Below are 22,680 nucleotides of genomic sequence, written 5' to 3'. Positions count from 1 at the left end.
TCCATATTGCGTCCTCCACCCTTCCCACTCTTGCATTCATCGTGAGCTTCCACGCATTCTCAAAGATAGCGGCGTAGTTTTGTTCCTCCTAGACCCAGCCCACTCCAAAAAAAAAACTTGGTGCACTGTCACCTCTCCTTCTACCTTCCTCCTCATTTGTGATTATTATTACGGGTTTGTGGTCCGAATGTTAGGGTTCACTATTGATCACCCGCGCACCTAAGAACCAAGTGCGCGACTCACCATCCGCCACTGCTCGGTCAAGGCATTCCAATATGTAGGTGTCACTTGTATGATTGTTGCTTCTCCATGTGTACGAATCCCCCTCAAAACCTAAGTCGGTCAATGCACAATCCTCCAAAGCTGACCTAAATGAGTCCATAAAGCATTGAACAAGACATTGAATCCTATTCCTATCCATTTTTGTTTCAGACAAGAACAAGACATCAGGGTTTTCCTCCTTCTGAAGATTTAGAAGACCACAGACTGTCGGGCCGTTCCCCAACCCTTTGTAGTTCCAAGAAAATTCTTCATTGGTTCATGTAGGGTTGTTACGATAGCCCCACACCATTGGATGGATTGGACATCTTCACACTTCCCTCCTTGGCAACCTTTGCTTTCTTCCTCTCTTCCTCATTGCCTTTTTCCCGGCTATCCAGGTTCCTTTTCTTTTCTGCTATACTGAGGTTGTTTGCAGTTGCATACGCCATCAACAACCCGTGGAAGCTTTTTGAAGGTTCTGACTTTTTGTCATTTCCTTTCTTTTCGTTAGCCCTGTTGTCACCTCACTCCACATCTACCACTTGCTCCTGATCTATGTGCATGATGTGCAGGGTACTGTGCATGTGGGTCGACTCTTTCTTTCCCTCCTCACCCAACAAAGCATTCTCCTCGGTCTTCCCCTGCAATAATGCAGCAGCTCGCCTCCCCTCATCATCATGCTCTTTACCCACCTGTTGACTATCAGTCATTGATACATCACCTTTCTCTGTTCCATTTCCTTCTTTTGCATTGTTCTCAATACAATACTTGCTTTGCTCCCTTCTCTGCCAGCTTCTCCATCATACCTGCTTTTGCAATTTGTTACCTAACCCACCAAGGCTACCCTGTGATCCCAAGGAGCCACCCCTCCAACATTGGCCCCCTGATGTTTCAGTTCTTCCCCTTCCATCATTCTTCTTGGGTGGGATGTATCGCAACTTCCTGTCATATTTGTGGGATTTCACCTTTTGCAAGCTTGATATCGCAAAACCTCTCAGTATGCCCAATGATGTCGTAGACATAACAGAAGTCCAGCAGGAATTCATAAATCAAAGGGCACCACCTCTCCTATTTCTGGTCCTCCTTGCCGACAAGTACCGTCACACCACATATCAGTGGCTTGTGTATGTCCATCTGGACCTTCACCCGCAAGAAAGCTCCAACCACCCTACCTCCCGGGCCAACATCCACCTTCAGGAACTCACCAATTTCATTGCCAATCGTCTCACATGTGCCTCTGGTCATCATGCCAATGGGGAATTTTTATGATTCAGACCCAGATCGGAATGAAAGAAAAATCGATCTCCTCTAGGGTTTTGGAGTCATCAATATCCGCCATGACCAGCAACTCATCCAATAGCATCCACGGGCTATCCTCCAACGCCTTCTTTTTCCCTGATGCTTTGTAGAAAGTGAAGAGGAATTTGTTGTCACCTAGTTCCTTGCAATTTAGTTTCCAGAGAGGACACCATGCATTGCTTAGTGCTTGCATCAACGCCTCCGCTCGCACATGTCGCTCTGAGAGTAGTTTTCCAAAGGCTTGTGGCACCAGTTCCTCCTGCCCCGCTTCCTCATCCACCTCGATTCGCACCCCCTTCTTCTCCGCTACTGACAATCGGAGTTTCTTCATCATCCCCTCCAACTTCTCCATCTCATAGGAAGGGGAGAAAACACCATCGAAAAGAGAGATCTGGTGCCAGACTCTCAGAAAAAAAACTAGGGCTAGCAAGATCTTGGTTAGGGTTGCACACAATAGGATTTAACATGGATACGAGTGTTGGATGGGATGTGGACTCTAATCTAATTATGACGTGGAATCAAATCGGGAATGAAGGAAGAAAAATCTGGATTGTGAGGAAAAACCTATGATATCGCCTTCACTGATCACGAGTCGCATAGAAACCCTAGGCGTTGAGGAACAAAATATAGATAGAAGGGAAGTCTTCTTCTTTTTTCATTCGACAAATTGTGACCGTCTGATGGTGATTTGAAGGCTTGAATCGTTCCTTCAACCTCTCGACAGATAGATGTAGTCCAACGAACTCTGACGAAGATGACCTCACGCAACGTGCCCCGCCCACCTGCCTCCTTCTTAGGATCTGCCGCCACTGGCTTCATCCTCCTCCTCGACCCTCTCCATTCGGTGGTCCTCCATCGCAAGCTGCCACAAGCATTCCCGTTATACTACCCTAACATTTTCCACCACCTCCAGGTCTCCCAGCTTCCCATGGCCTCCCTCTAAGCCTCTAGTGACGAAAATATCAGCTAGAACCAAATCACTATTGCTAAACTCGCCAGAAAAGCTGGAACCAAACTTGTCGTCGCCTAAACAAACCTCAGAACATAGGTGTTGGACATTAGGAGGTGTGGAAAAAAATAAACATAATACTCTAATTTGGACATGTTGCAAATTTACTTACTTAAGGCATGCTTGTCTTGAACATGTTTAATTGTTTAGAGGCTACATGGCATTACATGCAGAACATACATGGATGTAGTATCTCCAAGAGCGTAGTATTGCTATCAAATAGCTAGGGCTCTTCTGTGCAGTTGCTGCCATTTGTGATGACACATATCTTAGATCTGACTGTCAGGTGTATTTTCGTCTTACTACTGTTGTACTGCATGCACATGATATCTTTCTGAATATATTGCATCGACCTAGACAATTCAGTGACCACTTATTCCTCCCTAACATTTGCAAGAATCATTGACTCATGTTGGGCATTGAGATACTTCACTGGTTTTCCAGAATCAATGCATGTAGTTGTAGATGCATGCATGCATGAATGTGTCAATATTGTTAGAGTATATTTAGGATATCTCTAGAGATGGTAGTTTAATATTGATTGTAATCCTAGGATATATGTCTTATCTCTAGGAGAGGCTTCTTGTCCTCCAAGCTTTGTACTCTATATGTTCCGTCCTCGAGGCTCAATGCAACACATCGACCATATTAACCAATCCTCATATTCTATCATGGTATCACGAGTTTAGGTTCTTATCCTAGACCACAAACGCTAGCCACAACCAACTTATGCACTGTGTGCCCCCAAGGAGATCGATCTTTATGGTCTCCGCCAGGGATAGCATCGATTGTAACTAGGGTTTACGCCGCCGATCATGTTGATCAACTAACCTAGAGAATCTTTTTTTGATATATTGATTGGGTTTTCTCTCTCGCTGGTCATTGATCGGCGTTTCTCCTTTGTTTTTCTGATCCAAGATCGGTTTGCATCATCCGTTGCATGTCATCCTCGCGCCTCTACTCAAATTGGCTCCACCGGTAATGTTCATGATATTGTTCATGGCTACTACAATATCCACGTCACTATAGTGTCACAAAACTCTTCCCGGCTACCTCGCCCATCGACACGCCTCCACATGCCATAGACTTGTCTTCACTCGTGCGACACAGCTAGGCGTGGGGTGCCCCAGGATGTCTTCACGCACCGCCGCCTGGCTACCTCGTCCACGCACCCTCATCACCGGTTCATCATCGTCGCCGCTCAGGATGCCTACACCTCGACCGCCTCGCACGCCATCAGTCTGATTAGCCGATCACACGCGGTTCATCCCGGTCGATCGACAGCGGCTCTCGTCCTCCTCATCCACGAGTACATGTTTCCCCTTCTCAAGCATCGGGGTTGTTGCTCCGTCACATTCGGGCCGCAGTGCTACCGCTGTGTCACCTTCGGGCTACAGTGCTGCCACCCATGGTTGTGCCTCCGTAGCGCTGTCGCTCCCCTTACATGCGTGGTCCAACTAATGGAGGATCTTGTCATCGCCCTACATCATCGCCCCTGTGCGCTACTACACTCCGGGTGATCAACGCCGCCTCTCTCGGCGTGTCGTCGCCTTCGTCGTTAGCGCACTTTGTTTTGACACGTTGCTTGGGTGTTCTTCGCCAACTTCTTCAAGCACCACCACTGCACTCGGACATCAGCTCGCCGCTCCAGGCCACTGGTTCCGCCTCCCTCTACCGCCTTCATCTAGTATAACCTTGTCGCCATCGTCGCAGTCTCCTCCCCAACTACTTTGTCTAGTCCAATAGCCATGGGCTACATCGACACTCTCCTCATCGCCGCTCTGTGCACCGTAACCGTCTCGGATGCCTCCTCTGTTGGTCCATTAGACACTAGCGCATGATTGAGCTCCCTCCCTTTGTCCTTGACGTGTTCTCAGGCCTGGCAAACCAGGTGCACGCGTCGTCCTCGACGACCTCGATTGCGTCGACTTCAGCATCGATCTCTTCTTCGATGATTGCCTCGCCGTGTCACCGGCTTCTTCCCTCGGGCCTTCATGCGCTCGTCTCCATAGCACCTCTGGAGCCCATGGCTTCAAGTGTGGCTCCCTCGACCTCGGCAATCCTTACTACGGCTACGTCGACCACGCCTATCTCACGCGCGGCATCCTCGACCACGGCTACTCACCTCGCTCTCAGCTACGTCAACTTCGGTACAAAGGGTTATCATCTGCATGAGCAACTCATCGGTTTCTCTAGTCACAACATCTGCATCGCGTTATTTCGACTGCAAGGGATGTCATTTGTTTTCCTCTTCGGTCTCATCGTCTGCGATGCTCCCGTTGCGACTGTCAGGATGTTAGAATATATTTGGGATACATCCAGATATGATAGTTTAAAATTAATTATAATTATATTATACATAATTACATATCTTATCTCTAGGAGAAGCTTTTTCCCTCGAAATTTTATACTCTATATATTTCATCCACAAAACTTAATATAATACATGGACTATATTAATCAATCCTCGTATTCTATCAGATATTTGTATACCTAATTCTCGTGTGGCAGTCTTGCAGCGGAACAGAGCAGTGCAACCTGTATAAATATCACTAGAGTTTGGTTTTAAACGTTGCAGACCTGCCAATCTGCTTGCTGGATGACAAGGCAGAGGTGCAAGAACAGCCAGAATACGTGCAGACAATGGGCGGACTGTACTGCATTGAAATCTCCTGTCAGAGTAGGTCCACAGTTATGCCCCATTTTCATTTTTTTCCGTTGAGAGGTTAGGTTCGTTTTCAAGTCTAAAGTAGCTAATTTTTTTTCATTTTAAGTACAAGCAGGACATACACCCCACTCATATCATATACACGCACATTAGCTTGCTGGTCACTCACGTTAGGGAAAAACACATAGTACTACTACTACTGCATGCGCACATGTGTGTTTCTACAATATGTCCGTGATCTAATCCAAGGATGAATACACCTGAGAATAAATCGAGCACCAGCACTTGCGTCAAGCGGAGTTCGATCTCAAACGAGCTTATAGACTATTTATTTTAGTTTTAGATTGTAAGGATTTAATTTAGTTTGTAGAATCTATGAAATATCTTTCTCACTAGATTATGAGTTATAAGATTTAATAGTAAAATTTGATTTGTGAATTGTGAGAATCAGCTTTTATAATTTGATCTTTTATTTTTGTTTTTCTTTTAAGACTAGAATTCATAATAAGAAGAAAAAACATGGCCTTATCGCACGTTAGCGGCTTTGCCAACTGAGCTAACGCATGATCTCTTTAAAGCATTACCTTTGTTTTCTTTTAGATGTTATTTTAATCTTTGACACATAGAATAAGTTTATAATAAATTCTTTCATGTATGACATATTTACCTCTCAATTTCTTTAATATTCGATCAATAGCACATAAACCATTACTCCATCATACTTATTGAATTAAAATTTTATTTTCTAATAGTCTTTAATGTGAACACTCTAAGTAAAACACCACTTAAAAACCTAAAATAACATCTATTTATAAATAAATCAAATTATAAAACAATATCTATTTAAAAACAAAAGATAGTAACTAGTTTTAAAAAGCCACAAATTTCATACGAGGCACTAACCTTGACAGAGCTCCAACTTCAAATTTTTTTAAGCTAAAGTAATAAGCATATATCTCCAGCACTAGAAATTCTTATAGTTAGAGTTATAAATGTATTAAAGATATTTGGTTTAATCATCTTATTCTTAATTTAAACTGAAAATAACTATTTAAATTCTTATAGTTAGAGTTATAAACATATTAAAGATTTTTGGTTTAATCATCTTATTCTTCATTTAAACTGAAAATAAATATTTAAACTATTAGTGCTGAAGCTCTGGAAAAAACAGGATCTAAAGGTTGGAACTTGGCATAGGATCAGCAACAGCTACTCGAGTGTAGTAAATTTCTCTAGCTCTGGCTGCCACCCTGCAGGCTGCAGCTGAGGCTGCGAGACAGTGATACATCGCTTCCTCGCGCGTTTATTGCGCATGCTACGTACACAAACACCTTGGATTACTTCTTATCATATACATGGGCGTCCCAGAGACCTTATGGCTACGCCGACAACCAGCATGCCAACACCAGAAAAACTCAAACCGGAGAAGATCATCACAGCTATGGTTCCAGACTCGGTGTACGTTAAAACCTAGAAACGGCCAGCGGCGACGTCTCTGTGTTCCTACAAATCGAGACGATCACTTCCTCCCTTTGCCGCTGCCGTACAACCGGAAGAGGTTGAACGCCGAGACGAGGGAGATTCCGACCAAGTTGAGGCTGGCCGCGATGGCGCAGGCGACGCCGCCCCCCGCCTGCGCGCAGAACCGCTTGTAGAGGTGGCACGTCTTCATCCACTGGAACTGCGTCGTGCCGTACTTGCCGATCAGCGCCGCCTCCATCGCCACGGCCACCGCTGATATCGTGAAATACGCCATCACCTGCGCCGCCAGTTCACAAAAATGCAGAGTTAATAACCCTGAAGTGCAGAACTTCAGAGGAAACATAATACGGTACCAAGATTGATAAAGAACGGGTGCAGTGCAGAAATACTCCTAGAAGTAAAAACAGCTTCCTTTAGATCGAGGATACGGAGTGGTACAAGTGATGTACTGACAGTTTAATGCAAGAACAGGCATTTGAACAATCTAGAGCTTGACACAAACGCCATGAGATGGTTCTGATCTCACCTACTACCTGCTAACGCTGCCCCATCACTGAGCCTGTTGATTTTACCGAGGATGCTGCATTCAGTGAGCCACGATGATAAGGGAACCAGGATGGCCACAACTTATTTCCCAACATATGCAATCCTTTGGAAAAATAATGTGAGTCTTATTCTTTCATTATATGAGCACGAAACATGCACGATTACAAGATTACCGAAACGCAATTCTATTCTAGTGTTGGGATATGCGGTTCATTCACATGTTAGGGCAGCTGAAATATATTTGGGCGTCCGAAAGAAGTTTTTGCTCATAGTGATTTGCCAATTTCCATGGAATATGCCAAACCTGATTGTGATATGTGACCTGCTGCTGTACTGAAACGTCTTGATGCAAATGCAGAGCTACACTAGTGACTAGCCGGGAAGGATGTGACACGACGAAAGCATACTACTCCGTTGTCTTTTAGACTTGTTTTATTCTTCCGCACAAAGAATAATATAGTAATAAGTTCTTTTATGTTTATACTTTTCAATTTCTTTAATATTTAATTAATAGCACATAAATAACAACCACTATACTCACTGATATAGTAAAAATAGCACTATTATATCATGAATTTGATTTTGGTGATTAATAACAACATAATCATGAGGGCTAATATATTTATCAAGTATATGCTTTAACAGGTCTCATGAATATAATACATAAAGAAGCCACCGTAGCCGGATAAATATGGACTAAATTGAATAAGTTCTAGGAAGATAACTTACCGGATAGTCCGGTGCAGAAGAAATTGAACTCACCGGAGCATCTCTGACAAAGAGACTGAAGACTTTACCGGATAGTCTGGTGCAAGGTATAGCACCATCTACAGAGAAGGACAGAACTGAAGAAGTCATCAAATAGTCCGGTGTTGATGAAGAAGGTGCACATCGGAATATTTGGCTCGAGAAAGAAGAAGTTGAACTCAACGGAAGATCCGGTGATTAGCGAAAGATAAACACCAGAAAAATTCTTATAGAGAGGGTTGCAAGTGTTGAAGATAAGAGAACAACGTATAGAAAGGTCCAATGATAAGAAGTGAGTGTACCAAAGGATTTATCAGAGCATTTCTTGCAAAGACAATTCCAGTGATAAAGAATGAAGATGAACTGATCGACTGGTGCAGTGTCAAGAGAAAGTGCACTGGAGGTTTCCACCAGAGTATTTTACACAGAGAAAAAAATGACGCGATCTAGTTTAGGATAACTCATTGGATTGAGATAAAGTATATACCGGAGTATCTGGTGTTTATAGACTTTGAGTGGAAGTCCAACGGCTAGTTCTAAAAATGTACTCACTTATTGTTCCGGAGATGGTATTACTGTTAACACCGAAACATCCGGTGATTACAGTAAAGTTGAGCCGTGGGACAACGACTAGTTGACAGGTTTGAAGGGCTGGAGTCCAAAGGGACACAAAGATACTTAAGAAGACATTCAAACCACCAAAATGCTTAAAGTAATCATCTAAGGTAATTAAACACAAGATTAGTGAGTGATTAATACTTATAGATCTAGAAAGAGTGTTGCTTAGATAGTTGATCAACGAGTGATTCTAGCTTGTATTGGGTGATACACTGACGTCTTGGAGTCTTGGTGACTCGCTGGTACCTTGAGCCAAACTTGCTCAAACTTTTTGACCCTTCGACTTGGTGCAAAGCAGCGGTAAGACACATGTACGGGGACGCGTAGACCCTTGCCTTGGCCTTAGTGGCTCAAACTCCGAAGTGAAGATAGCGACAAGTGACCGAGAGAGATGCCAGTGGTGTGACCTTGCCTTTATGGCTTGGTGACTTATCCGGGTTGAGATCTTGTCTTTGTGACTTACGAGTCATGATCGGAAGAGTTTTTGCGACCAGAAGCATATCCTTATTGTCGGTGTATTCAGAACCAGGGGTCCCTAAGTCCCGAGACCAGACCGGCCATCCGCCATATGTCACCACCCCGCAAGGTAAGAAGAAGCTAAGTCCCGGGAGAAGGTGCTCGGGGCCGCCGCCTCTGGTTCCCGAGCACCCTAATTCCCCGATGATCCGCAGAGCCCAAATACCGGGAAGGAAGTGCTCGGGAGAGAGTGCTCGGGGCTGCACGTGGCAGCCCCCGAGGACTCGGTGCCCCGAAGGTCCCACCGGAGTGCTCGGGAGAGAGTGCTCGGGGCTGCACGTGGCAGCCCCCGAGGACTCGGTGCCCCGAAGGTCCCACCGGAGTGCTCGGGAGAGAGTGCTCGGGGCTGCACGTGGCAGCCCCCGAGGACTCGGTGCCCCGAAGGTCCCACCGGAGTGCTCGGGAGAGAGTGCTCGGGGCTGCACGTGGCAGCCCCCGAGGACTCGGTGCCCCGAAGGTCCCACCGGAGTGCTCGGGAGAGAGTGCTCGGAGCTGCACGTGGCAGCCCCCGAGGACTCGGTTCCCCGAAGGTCCCCCCAAGTGCTCGGGAGAGAGTGCTCGGGGCTGCACGTGGCAGCCCCCGAGGACTCGGTTCCCCGAAGGTTCCACCGAAGTGCTCGGGAGAGAGTGCTCGGGGCTGCACGTGGCAGCCCCCGAGGACTCGGTTCCCCGAAGGTTCCACCGAAGTGCTCGGGAGAGAGTGCTCGGGGCTGCACGTGGCAGCCCCCGAGGACTCGGTTCCCCGAAGGTTCCACCGAAGTGCTCGGGAGAGAGTGCTCGGGGCTGCACGTGGCAGCCCCCGAGGACTCGGTTCCCCGAAGGTTCGCGCAAGATCATTCGACGACCCGAAGGGTCCCGTCGTCAGGGTGTCATCCAGTCAAAGGCCTAATGCCGCATTTAATAGGCACGCGCGGCCTGACATCCTGACATCCTGACATTCTCAGCTGCCCACGCCCCAGTGTCAGACCCTGCCATGCACTGGCAGGGGGGGGCGTGGGTCCATTGAATGCACGGGTCCCGTCCCGTTTCATCCGGGTGCCTCGGGATAACGTTGCCAAGATCGAAGCGCTCCGTCTGCCACCCTACCATGGCGGAAGAACAAGACAGGGTGGGCGCACCGGACACCTCTGAGGCTGCTCGGCGGGCCCCCTTTATGGCGCCCGAGGGCTTCCACAGTGGCGGGTGGTCGGATGCGCGCCGCATTTCTCCACCGCCCCTGTCACTTCGTCAAGATGAAATGATTACGCCTTTCTCCGTGGCACCTTGGCATTCGCATCCCCTCTTTCCCATTCAGGATATGTTGAGGTCGGCGCGCCTATAAAAGGAAAGGATGGAGAACACTAAAAAAGAGAGGACCCCCCGACGAACAAGACCGAAGGAACCGAAAGTGTGTGAAGAAGAGGACGCAGACGCTCGAACCAAGCTAGAACACGAGAGCCTCAAGCTCTTTGTAAACGGCTCTCCCCTTAGAACCAGATACATCCTTGAAGAATTCCCTTCAAGGATAAATATAGCGCTCACACAGGAGTAGGGTGTTACGCCTCCGTGCGGCCCGAACCTGTCTAAACCCCGGTGCACCCATTTTTTTCTCGCATTAGGACAATCATCTCCCGCCAGCCATCGCATTTGTTTCCGTTCCCGCTTATTTCCCAAACAAGCTTTTACAGGATCATCCCCCCGGCCGAATCTCTAAAAAGGGGTCTCTCGGGATCCCTGCGACAGGAGTTCACGCTCCGACACTTATGGAGCTCCAACGTGGATTAGAGGTGACATTCATGCCATCGAAGCCACGGGATAAAAATCCCTTATACCGAGTTTGTTTTTTCTATCGTCTTAGATTCTTGCAATCTACTTTTGTGCATTTACTTTCATAAGTACTTTGTTATGATTGGTTATAAGTTGTAAACCTTTTGAGTGGTAGAATAGACACACTAGATAAACCTATAACATATTTAGATAGAAATTAATATAGATTTATCTTGTATAGTTTTTAGAGCCAATTAGATTAGGTCTTTAAGTATCCTAATTTATCTCCCTCTTAGGAGATCACCGATCGTTTCAATTGAATTAAAACTATACTTTCCAACAACCATCAATATGAGCACTCTAGTAAAATGCCACTTAAAAACCAAAAACGGTATCTATTTAAGAACAAAATCATATTTAAAAAATATCTATTTGAGAATGAAGGTAGTTATCTATAATTTCCAGCATCACAAAAAAGGTGTCTTTATGATATAAACACAAAATTATTTAAGGCTGCCCCTTAATTCCACCGTCTATATTGGTGTATATAGTGTATAGAACAGGGGTCCTCTATTCTAAGGGCCCACATCAGTCAATATTAGTTGGCAGAAGATTGTTTCCCAGATCAGGGTCTCACCGCGTGACCAGTCTACGACTTCGCGATCAGGATCCTTACGACATAAGAAGATCCCACGACCAGCCTTCGCTGGTCACGGGATAGATACTCACCAAACTAGTCTATTCTCATTAAATGCTTTCCTTCTTTAACACTCCCACGTGGATAGGTTGTGACCGACGTAGAGGTGCTATGCCCCGTCTCGTAGCATTAAACATTACAAGACAGGCACAGGCGTGTTAAGCTGCTTCACATGCGCACGTGCGAGACCGATGATGGGACAGGGTAGACCGGTTGATCGGGGTGAGGTAAACGTGGAGATGTCCAGCAGATGGGACGGGCTCGACAGCTTCATCAGGGCAAAAGAGGCATATGCGCCGCCCAATATAATAGTCTAAGGGTGGAAGGTTTAGAGAAGATGGGTCGACTGCCTTTGGGCCCTTGTAAGTTCCCTTCTCTGGTATATAAAGAGGAGAACGAGTCTAACATTAAGGAGGGGGGCTGATGTGTAATCAGTTCACAAATACTGATAACAAAATACATAGGACGTGAGACTGTTATCCTTCAAAAGGCCTGAACCTAGATAACCACTATATTCTTAGTTAATCACAAACACATGCACACCACAAGCAATATTCACACACCTATCGACCGGTACACCCTAGAATCATTATCAGGGACTAACACTCAACAGTTGGCGCGCTAGGTAGGAACGTGTTTCTGCGTTTCGATAAGTGTTGGGATTAGATTAGGCTACCCATAGCCAAATCCACGACAACCGCTGAGTCCGGTTCTGAGAACCCGGATCACCCTGAGGTGTTCATCATGAGATAACCTAGATGAGCCAGGTGTGCTCCAGTTATGGGATACTGGATCAGAGTTTGAAGGCTCCAAGGCTCAACATAAATTTTGCATGACATTTTATTCAACGGGGGCTACAAAGGCTCTCGTGTTCCGAGCACCGGTGATGATCCCCAGGCCACGTATCCAGTGGGGAACCAGACCGACACCGAACACGAGGACGTGTGGCACAACCCCAACCATCACAACGTCACCTGAAGGAGCTGCCATAGAGGACGCAGTCTTTTGCAGTGGCATCACCAAGGCCGTTACACCGTAAATATCGGGGGCTCCACTGCCTCGCGATATGTCCCCACTTCGCGCTTGGCAGCTCGACTATGAGGCCATTACGTCTGCATAGAATTTGTGGACCGTACGAATTCTTCTTAACCACCCATCAATAGCAGTGTCGGAAGGTTCACTGTTAGCACCATGGTTGTGTGACCTTAACTAGAGCCATCAGCCCGACAAGATCTCCAAATAGGTAAGAGGGTACCCTAAAACTAATCGGGTGTGCGGCCTTTTGGACAAAGTCATCTCAAGGACAGGAAAAAAGGTCTTTCGCTCTTCAAGTATCTGATAGAAAGAACAACCACTTCTGACAAATACCAGGAATGGGAAGCCTTCCAGGATCTCAACAGGTGACCTTTTTCTCCTCCTGTACTGACCACTCCTCAACCAGACGAGAAGTTGTTACTCTATTTTGCAGCTACCCCTATGTCGCGAGAGAGGTAATAGTCATCGAGGGTGAGGGTTTTCTGCAACCAGAGACGAACAGGCACATGACCAAACATGCCGATAGGCCATGCACGTTGAATGGACTAGGGGTTGAAGCGATCTCAACCCCACAAGCTAGCGACATCTTCAGGTATACAATTTAATTATATTTTCAGGCCACCAAAAATGTTGCGGAGTATGAGGACCTCTTATCTAGAATACGAGTAGCATCCGCATAAGGGGTAAAACACCCACTAGCAAAGAGGGACTCGCTACTGGCTGTAAACTGGGTGCGGAGGGTTTCCTGTGCTCGGACTAAACGATAACGACATACCTCTCCAATGTGAGAAAGCTAGAACGATGCTCCTTCGGTTTTAAAATATAGCACAACTTCCTAGCCGATGAGCTAGCTAGTAGCCTATTCTTTGAAAAAATATTCACATGCCCATCCAGCATGGTCTCAGGCCAACATGGAAAGGATGCCCCGCATGAAAACGAAGCACCAAACACCTTTGTGTCGGTGACACAGGAACCAGAGGTCCCCGAGTCCCGAGGCCAGATCAGCAGTTTGCCACGTGGCGCCCTCTCGCGGGGATCATCTCCGCGACGTACGAGAAGACTAAATCCCGGAAGAGGTTGCTCGGGGCTATGAACAGTGGTCCCCGAGTTCCCCGATGATCCAAGAAGACCAAGTGCCAGAAAGAGAGTGCTCGGGGCCGTGAACAGTGGCCCCCGAGCGCCCAAGTCCCCCGACGACCAGAAAAGTCAAGTACCGGAAAGGGTGTGCTCGGGGCGGCGAACAGTGGCCCCTGAGCACCCGAGAACCCCAAGGACCCAAGGGAGTTAGTTCCAGCAGAGAGTGCTCGGGGCCGTGAACAGCGGCCCCCGAGCACTCGGTTCCCTGAGGACCTGAACAGTCAATTCCGAGAGAGAGTGCTCGGGACCGTGAACACTGGCCCCCGAGCACTCGGTTCCCCGAGGACCAAGAAAGGGCATATCCGGGAGAGAGTGCTCGGGGCTGCGAACAGTGACCCCCGAGCACTCGATTCCCCGACGGCCTAAGAAGTCCTTCGCCGGTGGCCCCCGCAGAGGTCCAGCGGTGAGGTGTCAACCAGTGAAAGGCTCGATACCGCATTTAAGAGGGCGCGTGGCCTGTCACTTCCAACTGCTCCTATCACGCTCGATGTCAATCTCTGCCACGACCTGGCAGGGAGGCGTGAGGACATTTAATGCACGGGTCCCATCCCGCATCCTCCGGCGCGGCTCGGGATAACATCGCGAGAGTGAAGGCGCCCCGCCTGCCGCCCTGCTGTGTCAGGCGTACAAGACCGAGCGGGCACACCGGGCCGTTCAGTGGCTGCCCGGTGGGCCCTCTCCGCGGCGCCCGTTGCAGAACGACATCATGACGAACGAGACCGGACGGGGGCGCGTTTTCAACCTCCCCGTCACTTCTCGCAGCAGCCCTTGATGGTTGTTTTCCATTTATGAGCCTTGGAGCTCATGCCCTCCCTTTCTGAGCACGCTACCGCCGGCGAAGTATTTAAGGAAGGGCCGGTCGACACAAAAGAGGGAATGAGTCTCGAACAAGGAGGAGGCCGAGGAAGAAGACAGGTCCAGTACAAGCACAGAAGCTGAGATCACCGAAGAACAAGGAGCCCGAAGCTCTAGAATAAACAAATATTCTTGGAACCAGCAACATCCTAGAGAGACATTCTTAGTGCATTTATAGCATCCACACAGGAGTAGGGTATTACGCTCAGTGCGGCCCGAACCTGTCTAAAAACCACCAGTGCATTTACTGCATTCTGCATCCGATCATTTCATTCCACTTGCCATCGCATTTACGCCCATTTATTTCTCCCGCAAAACAGATTCAGAATCATCCCCCGGCCTAATCTCAAAGGGGGTCCCTCCGGATCCCTGCTTTAAGAGTTCACCCTCCGACAGCTGGCGCGCCAAGTAGGGGGGGTTGCATCCCTGAATTTGTTTTGTTTTCCTGCAGAAAAGATGGCAGGTGGCCATCGTCTCCGACGCACCGGCTCCAGCTCCAGTGAAGAAATGGAGTCCCTCACGCAGGAGGCCCCAGTCGCCGTTGCTCCTCAGCAGCAGCCACGGTCCGTCCGCACGGCGCTCCCCTCATGGGGACCATGGCGCCGGGCCCAGTAGGGCCGCCGTCGCCGTTGCAAGCGCACCGCCTAACCCTCAGCAGGCGGCAGAAACTCCTGCCGCGAGATCCACGTCTGGACAGCACCGAGCGCCGTTGCGACGCAGGCTCGCCTTCGGCGATACCAGTCCTGGGAGCGCGCTACTTGCGACACAAGCTCTCCTCAGGCACCCGCCAGTTCAGGCGGCGGGGGAAACCCCAGAAGGCCGCTAGCTACAGGAGGTAGCCGCTCTGGTGGGCACGGCTCACCGTCAGGTGTTAGCCGAAAGCTCCCGGGCTACCTCCCACCGCGGGCAACCAAGACCGGTCCATCATCAGGTGGCGATTGAACTGGCCGGGGGGCCTCCAAACGAAGTGCCGCCCCCCTGGCCACTACCGGAGCTCAGGACCTCCGCTTACACCTCAACGAGCGGAGGGCAAGACGCGCGTGTTACCCTCGCAGCCCCGAGCACTCTCTCCCGGATATGCCCTTTCTTGGTCCTCAGGGTACCGAGTGCTCGGAGGCCAGTGTTCCCGGTCCGGAGCACTCTCTCCCGGAATTGACTGTTCAGGTCCTCGGGGAACCGAGTGCTCGGGGGCCGCTGTTCACGGTCCCGAGCACTCTCTCCTGGAACTAACTCCCTTGGGTCCTCGGGGTAGTCGGGTGCTCGGGGGCCATTGTTCGCAGCCCCGAGCACACCCTTCCCGGTACTCGGCTTTTCTGGTCGTCAGGAGACTTGGGCACTCAGGGGCCGCTGTTCACGGCCCCGAGCACTCTCTTCCCGGCATTTGGTCTTCTCCGATTATCGGGGAACTCGGGTACTCGGGGACCACTGTTCATGGCCCCGAGTACCCTCTCCCGGGACTTAGTCTTCTCGTACCTCGCGGAGATGATCCCGCGGGAGGATGCCACGTGGCAAACTGCTGATCTGGCCTCGGGACTCGGGAACCCCTGGTTCCTGTGTCACCGACACTTTGGCTGGAATGCCTCATTCGGTGTCATCGACCTCGGGTGGCTATGATGTGGTCGCCCTACTTGATTCGGGTATTACCTGGATGGATCAGATCTTAAACTATCTTTAAAATCAAACAGCGCTTAACAATGATGGGTCAGCAGAAAGGGTCACGTGGTAGGAACACATAATCTTTGGTAGCGGGACGCCTCTATCGCCAAAGGAGTAACAATCTTTTACTGAAATACATCACTCATGAAGGGGAGAGCGCAGTGTTCCCCGACATCCTCAGAGGTATATGTGGTGGTCGCGCTTCATACCGCACTCTGATCGGGAAAATGTTAGAGTTGGGATTCTATTGGCCCACGACCTTCTAGGATGCTTGCGAGCCGGTGAAACGGTTCGGATTATGTAAGAATCATGGCTGACATACCAAACTAACAACCCAAGCACATCAAATCGTACCACTCTCTTGTCCTTTTATTATATTAGGGCTCGTTATCATGGGACCATTCCCTAAAAGCCCTAAGCGGTCTTGCATTCTTGTTCATGGCAATCAGCTAATTCACTAAGGGGATCAAGACCATGCATGTTAGGAAATTCGCCACTACAACAGCGATTAAGTTCACACAAGCAATGTTAGTGTGATTTGACCGTCGAAGCTTCATAATTACGAAAAAAAATGGGACTCAATTCGCCAGTCAGAGGGCGCACATCGCCTAGTATGACCTACTACTCGTGAGTCGACCAAGAGGCGCGGCGGTAGGATAATACAAACCCGAGCAAAGAGTCCCGCGAACGTGCTCAAAATTTAGGCAGCCTGATACCAGTAGAGCCTCAGGTGCTACCGCAACCATAGGGTGTAAAAGCGAACGCTGACCGTAGGCAACCTCGACCTCAAATGAGTCCAGGAATAAGGCAGGTCATAATAGGCTCCTCCCCAAGAGGGAGGGATCCTATAATATGGTAGGAGCTCTCTGTAGCTGGCTCGGTCTGCAACCTGGCCATATAAAAATACCTGAAGAGATCAAGACATGGCTTGACCCCAATGAAGTTCTCGCACATGTGAGAAAATATGCTCAACATGATGATGGAATTAGGATTAACGTGGAGGTGACATATATCGTAGGAGATAACGGTGGTAATAAGGCTTCGTGGGCAAGCTTTGATTTTCAAATTTATAGGACCAACGTGATATCCCAACTGTTGCACGAAGCTCAGTCGTCTTAAAATTCAAAAGACCGCGGTTTGGGGACTAAAATTTCCTCAGATCCGGTGAAAATCAATCTCTCTCCCTCACACAATGTTTCTCTCTTTGGAAGTTTAAAACCTCCCCTCGAGATACGGTTTTATGGGTCCGCGACGAAAGTGGATTACGTTTATGGCTACTCCCAGGGTAAACTCATGTTGACCTAGGACCTAGGTAGTACGACCATGTCCACCCACGACCATGCAGCAAACTGCTCAGACCACCACATCTGTAGAGTAGCTTGGAGCTACTGTCGGTGTATAGAATAAGGTCCTCGTTCTAAGGGTCCACACTAGCTAATACCTGTTGGCAGAAGATTTTTTCCTAGACTAGAGTCCCACCACGTAACCAGTCGGCGTCTTCACGATCAAGATCCTTACCACATAAAGAGATCTCCAATCAGCCTTTACTGGTCGCAGGATAGGTACTCATTAAACCAGTCCATTCTCATTAAATGATTTTCACTCAAGTGTTTTTCCTTCCTTAGGCACTCCTCACTAGCGGACAAATCGTGATCGGTGCAGAGGTAGCATTAAACGCTATGGGACAGATGCGCAGGCGTGTCAGGCTACTTCACAGGCACACATACGAGACCGATGATGGGATACGACAGATCGCCTGACTGAGGTGAGGTAAACGTGAAGGTGTCCAGCAGATGGGACAGGCTCGATAGTTTCATCAGGGCAAAAAAAGGCACATGCATTGTCTATTATAATAGCCTAAGGGCAAAAGGTTTAGAAAGATGAGTCGACTGCTTTTAGACCCATTTGTAAATTCTCTTTCTCTTGTATATAAAGAGAAGAACGAGTCTAACATTAAGGAGATGAGGACTAATCTGTAACCAGTTTACAAACACTGATAACAAAATACACAGGATGTAAGATTGTTATCCTTCGAAAGATCTGAACCTGAATAACTCATGTGTTCTTGAATTCATCACAAATATACACATACCGCAAACGTTGTTCATACATCTATCTACTGGTATACCTTAAAATCATTATCAGATACTAACCCTCAACAGACTCTTTTTCTTCTCTTTTAAAGGTCAGTATTTCCTTAAAAAAGGTCAGTGTCGGCAAACTTTTCTCCTTTGACAAGCAACACAAGTGTTGTTCCTATCAACGTTTTGACACATCCAGCAATAAATTACATGGTGTGTTATTTTTATCCTTTTTCATTCTGTCACGAAAATATCTATTGGCATATTACTCTGTGAATATCAGAGTTGTCCAACACAGAATGAAGCTGAAGAGATTACTACATGATTTGTGCAAGCATAGTTTTCTCACAAAAATGAAGTACCGATAACCGATTGCAACTTGCAGTCTGTACTAGGCCTTACGAAATTGGAAAATGACCCAAAAAATACACACAAATTAACATGTTCTAGGAAAAAAGGATGCGGGAAATGACTGCTTTGTTTTTTTTCATCACAAGAATTTTTCTTAAGAACACTAATCGTAACGTTGATTAATAACTTTGGGTAAGATTTTACTTTATGTCTCCATCACATTCCGTATGAACAGTACAAAACATATTCAAATGCTCGAACGCTACGGAACTGCAGCATTTACACCTAAAATTTAGACATGATAGCTGAACAGTAACCCCTTGAGAGTGACAAATAACACACATGCAAGAACATAGCGACAGAGATCAAATAACTATAAAAAGCTGATGGTGACAATTATGGATGAATACTTGCCTGATCACAAGAGAAGATAGCCCATGCCATGGGCCTACTGAGGAGGACACCACCTGTCAGTACGCTCACCAAGCACCTCGCCCCCTGGAGCAGGCTATAACACGCTGCAATCCCATTTGCTATAACCAAAAATCTGCAAAGCAGCAAATCAACTTCTTCATCAACGTGTTCTTTCTGTTTCTTCGCTCAAATTTCTGTTTGTTACGAAGCCACTCATAATTTCAAATCGTTGGTTCTGAAGACGTAGTGAAAAATTTGGAGTACCGTATTTCAGGGAATTTCTTTTGAGATTATGGGATATATGTACTCCATGTGGCTTTAAAAAATTCACCTACTTTGTGGCCTTTGTTAGCTCTTCAATATGTCAGTGCTTTGAATGTTACACGATTCCATGCTACATTACGAAGATGGTCCTCCTGGCAGTTGTAAATGTGGACAGCGCCGATGACACTAACTATGAAGTGAAAACAAATAGTAGTGCTACGAATATGTCAGTGCATATTTATTAATATTGATCACTGTTGACTGCCAACAGTGATCATAGACTACTGCATCATTAATAAGTAAATCACACTGATCATAGACTACTGCATCATTTGCATTTCGGTGTAGCACTGATATTACTACTCAGTATGTTTTATCTGACATTGATAAAATGAAGAAAATTATATTACTAAATTTTTTTTCAAAAACAGTACTTAATTTATCACTAGGTCCCGGTACCAATTTATAAAAAGTATAGCCAAAGCTACTTTCGTAGACCATGAGAATTAAAAAGACAAAAAAAAACTCCCTTCAGTCACAATTTTAAACATTGATATGACCTCAATACATATCTTTGACTACTATTATTTTATATAACATGCTTATATATAGCAACTTATCTACTACGAAACTACTTTTTGAGACAACTATATCTTTATCATTTTTAATATACAAACTCAATAATAAAAAATAATTTATAACTAAAGTTTAAAAATATTAACTGTATGCAATCCATGACATTTATGAGGAGAGGGAGGAAGAGAGGGAGAGCACTATTCACAAGTGTAAAAAAAGTACTACTCCTATTGAAGTTCCGTATTTGGACGAGAAGTAGGTCACATTCATGCGTGGTCATGAATGATCTAACCATTAACACTGCATCAGGCAGCCACCACGTGGTAGTTGTCAATCGTTACTCTCCATCGCAGTGAAAGCACCGAAGATCCGGAACCACTTGTACCCATTTCACTCGAAAGAAAAAAAACGGCGACACCGACGAGGGCAACCAGCACCATTTAAAGCAGGGCAGCTGCTACTCTGGGTACGGCACCACGGCCTCCTTCCATGCGAACCACGGCCGGGTCTGCCCGTGCACGTCCAGCTTCCTGGTTCAGCGGTGGCAACTGGCAAGTGTGTGTATGGGTCCTCTGCTCCAACCGGCCGGCAAGGAAATAAACTTGCCCAACCGTGCATGCCTCTGCTGCAGCTTTAAGCGGCTGTTTACTCTGCTTCACCGTACGTGTGGTTGGTCGCTAGCCTTGCCATTAATCTCTGAATCTCTCTACTTCTCCACAACTACATTTCACGCCGGTGTGCCGATAGTTTGGTGACGCCATGTGTGGTGAAGAGTGGTAAGCTTAACCTAGCCGGGACACCAAATCAAGGAAGCTTTCTTTACTTGCTAAGTGGCCACCACTCATCAGACGTGCCTTGTAATGGGAGTGGTAAGTACTGGGACATAAACTTAAATCACCCACTGAGCAGTGACTACTCCACTTCCTCGCTCTAGGATCACAATTAGTAGTAGTTCGCGTCCGTGACCAGTGGGAACAAATAATTTTCCCGGGTAACGACGCTGGAAAAGGAATATCACCGTACTAAGATTTGTGACTTGTGAGCATGCGTACTTGTGGAGAAGTTTGCACAGAAATAAAGAAAGTAAAAAAAGAATCGCTTGCTGCTGCATGAGGCCATGAAAGGGAGAGAATTTCCCGCTACTTAAATGGGGGAGGAAGGGAAAGTTGAGGTGCTGACGAAGGGGCTTACACGAGGGACTGCATGTCGGTGTACCGGGCGACCCTCTCCACGGAGAAGAAGACGCGGGTCTGGCGGTCGGCACCGAGCAGCGCCGCAGCGAGCACCGCGAGCCCGCACGCCGCGCACCGCATGAACACCTCCGCGGCGCGCAACCGCCGCTCCAGCGCGGCCGGCACGCGCCCCGCGGAGCCGTAGTAGCACACCGGGACGTTGCCGGGGCTGACCCCGTCGGTTCCTCCACCTCCTCCTTGCCTCATGGCCGGTTTCTCCTGCGAGCTAGCTGTGTACCAGCACTGCCGCTGAAGGAGAGAGCGTGAGAGGAAGGAGTCGGAGAGAAGCAGAGTGTAGAGGTGCGCTGAGGGAGGCAGAGGTGTTTAAAAGCACAGAGCCGAGGCAGAAGGCGTAAATGTGCATGGTTTTCGCTAGGTGCACTCCACCAACCCAGCACGCTTTGGATAGCCGTCCGGTTGAGGAATTAACGAGGTAAAATATTATATTTGAGCATGCTAGAGTTAATTTTTTTAGGCAACTCCAACAGATACCAATACCAATTCTAATAGCTAAACTTTGGATACATGAGCTAAAAATTCCTCTAACAAAAACCCAAAAATATTTTAAAAATAGCTACATCCAAAAAAACGCTTTCGAGCTCGCAAGATGTAGAGAACCACAATCAGACTCCCAGTCGACGAAATCCTCGATCCCGCGCTCATCCCACGCTTCGCGTGCCTCCTTCACGCACCACCGCTGGTTCCTACGCCTCCCACAGTGGAGCTCTCGTCAGTGGGGTGGCTGCTTCACGCATCCCCCACAACCCAGCAAGGGCGTAGTTTGGCGGTCGGCTGCAGCGCTTGTCGTGCGAGGGTGGTGGAAAGATCGGCTTGAAGGAGGCAACGACTTCCCTTTGCTTCTTGTGCAATTCTTGCGATTCTGTGAGTCCATGGACAACGACTACGTCACCAGCCTACTGATGGGCGCCACCGCCTCTGATTCGAGGCTCGACTTTGGCACGCTGGACGGTGGGTTCTTGGACACACTCTGCGGCGATGGTGGTGCCGACCTGTTCGGGATGCGCAAGTCCCCGGAGGGGTCGTTGATGTCCGACCCGACATGGGCGCGCGCCAGGGACGACGGGAATGCCAAAAGGAGGAAGAAGCCAGCAGGTGCCGGTGGCAGGAAGGGCGATGAGGTCTGCTTGGGCTATGGTCTAGCTTTCTAGTTCGTGATGTGTTGATCTCATTGTGAATTTTGGTTTGGCAGGTTGGGGAGGCAAAGGGGCCGGATGGAAAGAGGTGCAAAGTGGGCGGCGACGAGAGCCTAGTGAAGCTGAAGGTGGAGGAGGTGACGACGAGTGACGGCTTGTTTCATGCGTTCAATCATAGCAGCAGCAAGTTGGGGTGAGGATGCCACTTACATTTAGTTGCGTCACACGGTCGTAGCTCAAAATTCTGATATATTTTTTTGTTTATTACACTTTCAGTTCTTGTCCATGAAGCTCATGATCTGGAATCCACAACTTGACTTCAGCAACCTGTCTACA

General features: G+C 47.9%; 1 protein-coding gene across 1 annotated transcript; it reads right to left on the bottom strand.

Moving 5' to 3' along the window:
• Window positions 1-6,423: 6,423 nt before the first annotated feature.
• On the bottom strand, window positions 6,424-21,521 carry LOC133911814 (CASP-like protein 2U2). Its single transcript, XM_062354232.1, has 3 exons — window positions 21,150-21,521; window positions 19,119-19,251; window positions 6,424-6,996 (listed from the first exon to the last, which is right to left on the bottom strand). The coding sequence occupies exons 1-3, from the start codon at window positions 21,395-21,397 to the stop codon at window positions 6,757-6,759; spliced, it is 621 nt and encodes a 206-aa protein (XP_062210216.1). The 5' UTR covers window positions 21,398-21,521; the 3' UTR covers window positions 6,424-6,756.
• Window positions 21,522-22,680: the final 1,159 nt, after the last annotated feature.

The sequence above is a fragment of the Phragmites australis genome, chromosome 3, assembly GCF_958298935.1.
Source record: "Phragmites australis chromosome 3, lpPhrAust1.1, whole genome shotgun sequence".
NCBI lineage: Eukaryota > Viridiplantae > Streptophyta > Magnoliopsida > Poales > Poaceae > Phragmites > Phragmites australis.
This window is presented reverse-complemented; position numbering and strand designations above follow the sequence as displayed.